General features: G+C 38.1%; 1 protein-coding gene across 1 annotated transcript; it reads left to right on the plus strand.

Annotated features, from left to right (window-relative positions):
• The first annotated feature begins 4,112 nt into the window (after positions 1-4,112).
• LOC129796815 (PE-PGRS family protein PE_PGRS16-like) lies at positions 4,113-5,867 on the plus strand. Its single transcript, XM_055838907.1, has 2 exons — positions 4,113-4,293; positions 4,369-5,867. The coding sequence occupies exons 1-2, from the start codon at positions 4,264-4,266 to the stop codon at positions 5,689-5,691; spliced, it is 1,353 nt and encodes a 450-aa protein (XP_055694882.1). The 5' UTR covers positions 4,113-4,263; the 3' UTR covers positions 5,692-5,867.
• The last annotated feature ends 1,267 nt before the right edge of the window (positions 5,868-7,134 follow it).

Here is a 7,134-nt window from a genome sequence, read left to right on the forward strand (position 1 = left end):
AAAAAACTAAATATTTTGTAATGCCTTCAATATATCCCACCCTGAAAATGCTAAGAAAAATGAAAAGCACAGGAAAAGAAATAATTTCAATAATTTTAATTTACAGAAAATCATTTATTCGTGGAAAATTCAATTAAATTCTTTTGTTTGATTTTTTTTTAATTATGGAAAATTGATTTTTAAATTCTTTTTAATGATTTTCTGCGTAATATAAAAAAAAATTCCTGCCGGAATTATTACGATGAAGCGAGCTTCCTCGTGATTTTTGAGCCGTGGCGCATTTCAAGTTCAATTTCAACGGTATTTCTACGTACCATTGACCTCATGCATAGCATGTTATTTATTAGAGAGACCTGCCTCACAATAAAACACCATAAATATCATCTTGAGAGGGCCATCTCTCAATTTAGCTAATAAATTGGCGCATAATCCCCCCTAGAGCACCTCATAAAATTTTCTTCCCAAAAACACTTTGTGCGGAGTTTTTATGCTACTGCTGCTGCTGAAGAGCTACTCAAAAGCAAATTTCTTCCGATACATAATAAAATGAGACGTGTATAAGATGGTTAATTACATCTCACACAGTGTTGTGAAGAAAATTGACGGACCCCCTCCTCACGTATGGGTTGTAAGCTCAATGAGCCATTAAATTATAATATGATAGATCTACTGGAATTCCTCCGGAGCGGTCTCTTTGCAAATGAAAGCGAAAGGTTTTCTTCTGTGCGGATCACGCGGAAAAAGCTCTCTCAGAGTATACCAAAAAGAAAGAGAGAGAGATCGCTGAAAAAAAAAGATTTTGGGTGCGTGTTCTTTACAAAAAGAACATCAGAAATTATGTACAGTGAGAGGGGAGCTCTAGTTTTTGCCCAAAAAATTGCAATGAGCCTCAATGAAAGTATCTACCCAAATTGTTGTAGCCCAAATCAGTCAGCAGTGTATGTAGTGTAAATAAACTTGACATTCATTCCGCTGTGAGCTTTTTTTCTATGCGCAATCATGAAGCATAAAATAAGATTAGAGGTGGAAAAAATGATTGTGTATACGTTTGCAAATCAATTTTTAATTTAGCCACGCTGCCGGTGAGAAAACTCGGCGCACCGGGAGAAATGATCGCGAAGAAATTTCTCATTTTCTTACGCGATCGCGCGGTCTTTGTCCGCCCGATGCAATTGCACCTGATAAACCTTTCTGCATGGCATCAGATCGCATTCCACGCGGTGAGGAAAGACATGCGCAGCAATGGCCGGAGGAGGTGTTGTATGGCCCCCGCGCGCGCTCGCGAAGACAATGTGCGCACATTAAGAGATCACTGAGCGATCACACCCAAGATATGATCTCAAGCGGAAGAGATTTTCACAGCAAAATGCAACCATTTGAGCAAACGACCGCAATTTCCACGGTTTTGTAGTTTTTGGTTTATTTTTTTTTGTGTTTGAACGATGTGATATACTGTTAAAAATGAAGAATTTCTGTGGCGCTTAAATGAAAGTAAATCATGGAGGAAAAAACCCAAAATTTAATTGCCCCACACCGTGCTCTGATTGAGAACGTATAAAAAGAAAAGATCGCACTACCTGCAAATTTTATTTGCTGTCTCACCTACGCAAGAAAAGGTGTGATCGCTGAAATTGTTGATGGAAATTGCAAAGGAGATTCAGCATGAAAGTGATATTCAGATTTGATATTCAATTTATTACTACATTCTCATTTACACGACGTTCTTTTACATTATCACACCGTGGACAATTTGCACCAAATTTTCCATTCGGCAAATTGCAAAATTACGTGAATGTATCAATTTATTGATACCCCATGGGAAAATGGAGCGAAGCAAGGTGATTTTGCATGATACTTGCTGGTGAAGTAATTCCATTTTAAAATGGAGTCGATTCTGCCAAAAATCTTTTCTTTTCTTTTCACACATCAGCTTAAAAGGTCTTTAAGATTTTGACAAATGATATCTTTAATTTGTTTTATTATCATGCTTTAAGCAAAATCAGATGAATAAAATGTTTCAGAAATCTTTCAGAAAGGAAAGTCTTTAAAATTTTCTGGAAAAATGTCGATTACTGCAAAAACTCTTTTCTTAAAACTTAAAAATTTAAAGTATTTTCGGTCGATTAAAAAGATTAAAAGTTATTGTAAGATTTTGGAAGTCAATGTATTCAAATCATTTTATTGCCGAAGAAAAAACAAAAGATTTTTTGTTCCAAAGGAAAACAGTCAGAAAGATCTCTAAAAAACCCTAAAAAAAAAGTAATTTTCCTTTAAAAAAAAATGATTAAAGATAGAGATAAACTGTAAAAATCCTTTAAGATTTTTCATAAAATATCAAAAATCTTTCACGCGAATTGTTAGAAAAGATTTTTGATAGAAACAATCCCAATATTTCAGATTTTATTCTGCTCTTTTATTCATATCAGAATTTAAAGAATATCCGAAAGAAAAAATTGTACTGAAATTTCAAAGATTTCAAGGATTCTTTGGTCGCTGAATACGACCCATTGACTACTTTTGTTCTAACTTGAATAAGATTTTTAAAATAAATTGAAAAAGCAATCGATTACAATATCACCGCCCCATCCGCAAAAAAATAGCACGAGCATAAATATATGAAAGAACTCTTTTACGCAATCACTCGACATTAAATTAAATATTCTCAAAAAAATTAAAACACGCAAAAATCATGATTATTTTACACGATTCATTATTTACTTTAATTAATTTAATGCGAGACCTTTTTTCTTTAAATCGGCTGCAATTGCATAACAAAGTCAAAGATAAGGAAGACGTGCAGAGGGACTTTGGGAGGAAACTTCAATTTTTTCCTCTAAATTAATTAATATTTTGATTTATCTCCAAAGATTTATTAATGATGCAGACTATTTTGTGAAATATATTTATTCGGCAACTGCATGTGTTTTCTCTCGCAGAGACGTCTCATTTGAATAAGATCGGCCATTCAACTTGCCACAAGACTTGCTCAGCAGAGAGCGCCTAATTGGGCGTCCGAAGCATTTTAGATGGTTTTTTTGTGACAAAAATTTCGGATATCGTTTTTTTCTTTAATCATAAATCGCATTTAATATTTAAATGTGCGTTGCAGAGTTGCAAAAAAGCGTGACTTGTCCACTTTGTGTAGATAAATTTCTCCTTGAGAGTGAGAGTGATCGCTAAGAGCAATGAACGAGTTGTTTAATTTTAGGCGAATAGAATGAATAAAGAAAACATTTTTTAAATAAGATCAAGATTAAAATTATGAATAATTAATTGGTTATATCAGTATTGAAACAATATTTTTGGCTTCTTCTCAATAAAAGCTTCCGGAATGTAAATTGAAAGCTTTTCCTTTTAGCTTTTAATGTTTTTCTTGAAATTATATACCTAAAAAATAACAATTCTTGACTGGAAAGGCTTTGAATAATAATGTTTTTCCAGTCAAGGATTTAGCAAATTCGAAATCTTGACTTTCTGTGTAAAGAAATTTAATTTCTTCATTAAAATCTTTTTTTGTGAACGTTTTACTTCTTTTCTTTCTTTAGATCTCTCTTGAGAATCTCTGATCCAATTCATTTTATTAATTGAGCAATCAAAATGACAACAACTTTGCCATCTTCTGCACTTCAGTGCTCTTGCAAAACGACTTTGCAATCTTTCTTGTTCCAAAAAAAAACGAAATATTCTTTTCCAAAAAAGAACTAAATCTCAAATTGAAGCCTTTACCTATATAGAACAAAAAGCTTAAGAAAATTCAACAAAAATGATTTTGAAAAGGAAATTCCGGTGTTGGTGGAAGATATCAATCGCAACACCTTCAGGCGTCTTCCGGTCTCACGTGTGGCTCCGATTTAGCGCGCCAATGCCCTCGCCACGAGAACTTCCCGCGGGCTCCTCTGCAAACGACGCCGTTGTTGATGGAATTGATGGAGAGGTTGATGATGGGAAAAAAAGATCATGATTGGGAAAAAGAGACTTTTAGCTTTGGCACATTTGGAATGGCGCATATTCTGTATGCCCGGAACCTTTTCACTTTTTGTCGCTCACCTGTCTCTCTCTTTCGTGCGCGAGGCGCCGGACGTGGGTATAAAAGCACCTGAAATTTGGTAGTTGAATAGCATTGTTGTGCCAGTGGTAGCCCCGAGAGGACGTATCGCGTGATTTCTTTGTGGATTTAGCAGCAGAGTGGATTAAATCGCGAGAGTTTCTTAACATTTTATCGAGCACTTTCACACACACACCGTCCGAAAAGAAAAAAATAAGATGTTGCACCTCAGTGATGCCAAGATCACGGTTAGTTCAGTGTTAAATAGAAGAGTTTTGTGATTCATTGAGAATTTATTTGATTTTCTTGGGATTCGTTTGCAGGTGTTCCTCGTGAGTGTTGTGGCCATTGGGTGTGCTACAGCAGTAAAGCACCCCAATCAAAGATTGATGACCATCGGGAAGAATCTGAAGCGAGATGCTCCGGTGGGAAATCACTTTGCTGGGGGGAACATACACGGTGGATTTGGGCAGCAGGGTCATCAGCAATTCCAATTGCAGACTCTCTCCCATCAAGGGCTTGATGGACACCAAGGGAGTCACTTTGTGATGCCACACTACAACTTTGGGGGCTCCTCTGGGCATGCTCAGGGGCACAACTTCGCTCATGCAGGCACAGCGCAATATGCACAACTGGCCAAGATTCTCAACACCCAGGGAGCAGTGGCTGGAGGACACATTGGGGGTGGTCATATTGGTGGGAACATCGGCGGTGGTAGTATCGGTGGACACAGTGGTGGTCACATTGGTGGTTTTAGTGGTGCTGGATTTGGGCAATCATTCGGAACTGGAGCCCTAAAAACAGCTCCTGTGACCTTTTCTGCAGCTCCATCAACAACGTACGGCACTCCTGCTGTTTCCGGACACTTGGGAGGACTCGGAGGGCTAGGGAATTTGGGTGGTGGCCTTCAGGGAGCTTCCTTCATTGGTGGACATGGATTCGGAGGTTCTCTCGGCGGTCTCCAGGGATTTGGTGGAGCTCACAACCTCGGAAATTCCTTCGGTGCCTCCCTAAAGGGTGCTGATTTCGGTGGTTCTCTCAAAGGTGCTGACTTCGGTGCCAACAACCACTTGCTCTTGGGCCAGAACTACGCTGCCTCCTTTGGTAATCACCAACTCCAGGCTCTACCTCAATCATCATCAGCTCAAACCGTGCCAGCCTATGCTGTCGGGATCAAAGGACTAAGCCACTACTCTTCCGGTGGAGCTCTCGGTTCCGGTGGTATTCAATCTTACGGTGATCTCGGCACTCAGGCTACATACTCAGGTGGTCATGGAAGTCTCGGCTCAGCTGGTCTCACTTTCGATACAACCAAATACAACATTCCCACGTACTCAAGTGGCAAAACCCTCGCTCCCATTGCCCTCTCCTCAAATGTAGCCGCCAATTCTCTGCGACACACCACAATCTCCAACATTGTGGATCAGATGAAGAACCCCTTCAAGCCATCCGTTTTTCTGGGTATGTATGCCGATGCTGCATCCTCCGGAGAATCTCATGCATATGGAGGCAATCAAGGCTTCTCAAATCTCAAATTCGCTCAAACCTCCCTGCCATCCTACTCCGCCCACAATTCCGGTGTCTCCTACGACGGAAGCTCAGCGGGCTACAACACCATCAACTACTCAGAAGGAACGGGGCACTAAGCGCCACAACCCCATCCATTGCTACAAAGTGTCAAGCTACACCCTCCATGCTGCCACTCGCCCTAAAATTAAGCTAAAATGAAAGAAAAAAAGAAATCTCTAGTTTTTAAGGAGCTTTGTATAAATTAATATTTATTTTTCGCGAATTCCGGAGAAATAAAAGCGAGTAAAGAAAATGTGAAGAGCGTGTGATTGGTTGCAGCGTAACATTGTTGTGTATCGTAGAGCATCTACTTTGAGACAATTTTCAAAAAGAGAAATTCCCTCGCGATCGCCTGCAGTGTATGATGTGACTAATTGGACTTTCTTTGTGCAATAACTGAGTCGATAATAACAGCTCTCATACACCTATTTGATGGTAATTCACTAGAGTGACAAACAAGAGCTCCCTCCTGCTTTAGCACCAATGTCCGGGGGTTCCCTCGAAGTAAAAAAAAACAATCCAAAACGCATTTTGGGCAGATTAATTGCTGATGCTGACGCACAATTGAGGTGGAATGTGGAAAGGAAAAAAAAACAGATTCAAGATCATTTTGAAAGTCTCTCGCAAAGCATTCTCCTCGTTGTATTATATGCAATTTGAAAGAGCCATACAGAGAAGACTTTTCCTCATACTTATTAATCAGTTGCTTGTGCAGAGAGGGTGAAAGTCCCAACAAGGAGGATTGCCCATTGCCATTTCTTTACCCAATTGTGTGACCCTCAATTGACACCTTCGCTTTTCGGGGGGGATTGTTTGCCAAAATGGACTTTGAATTTCTTATACAATTCTCACACTCTTGCCAATCCACTGCTAAAGATGGCAAAGTGATTTATTTTAGCACACCGCCTCCACTAATGGTAGGTGGGCTCGAGTGGCGTGTGCTTGGAAAAATAGATGAGATGAAAAAAAGTCATCAAACAACACCCTTCTATGGAAGAAGGAATAGAAAGGGGCTAGCAAGTATAGTTAAAAAAATATATATTTCGAAACTCTTTTACTTGTTGTTTTTCTTGTTGAAAGATAAGGAAAATACTGAATTTACTGATTTTTTCAAGTTTAATCTATATTACATTTTCGAGAGCTTTTGAATTTTTCCTCAGATCTGCATAATGTTTTGGAAGCACTCTAAAATAATTTAAATACTAGGATTTATTTTAATTTTGAATCACAAACAATTCATAAAAAGTTTAATGAAAAAATACGAAAATATTTGAATTTTTTAAGCTTAATTTGTATTACATTTCGGGAGCTCTTATATCCTTCCTCAGCTCTACAATATTCTTTTTGAGCAATATTAAATTAATTTTTAAAGATTTCTAAACCCCGAAAAAAAGGAGTTTATTTTATGCATAGGAAACTTCATTATTTGAAGAAATCTTAAGAGCGAATGAGGCTATTAATTTAATTTTTTCACTTAGAATTATCTGGAAGAAGTCGGCAAATAATTGTTCAAAAATGCA

This window comes from Lutzomyia longipalpis, chromosome 1 (genome assembly GCF_024334085.1).
Source record: "Lutzomyia longipalpis isolate SR_M1_2022 chromosome 1, ASM2433408v1".
In the NCBI taxonomy this organism is placed as follows: Eukaryota; Metazoa; Arthropoda; class Insecta; order Diptera; family Psychodidae; genus Lutzomyia; species Lutzomyia longipalpis.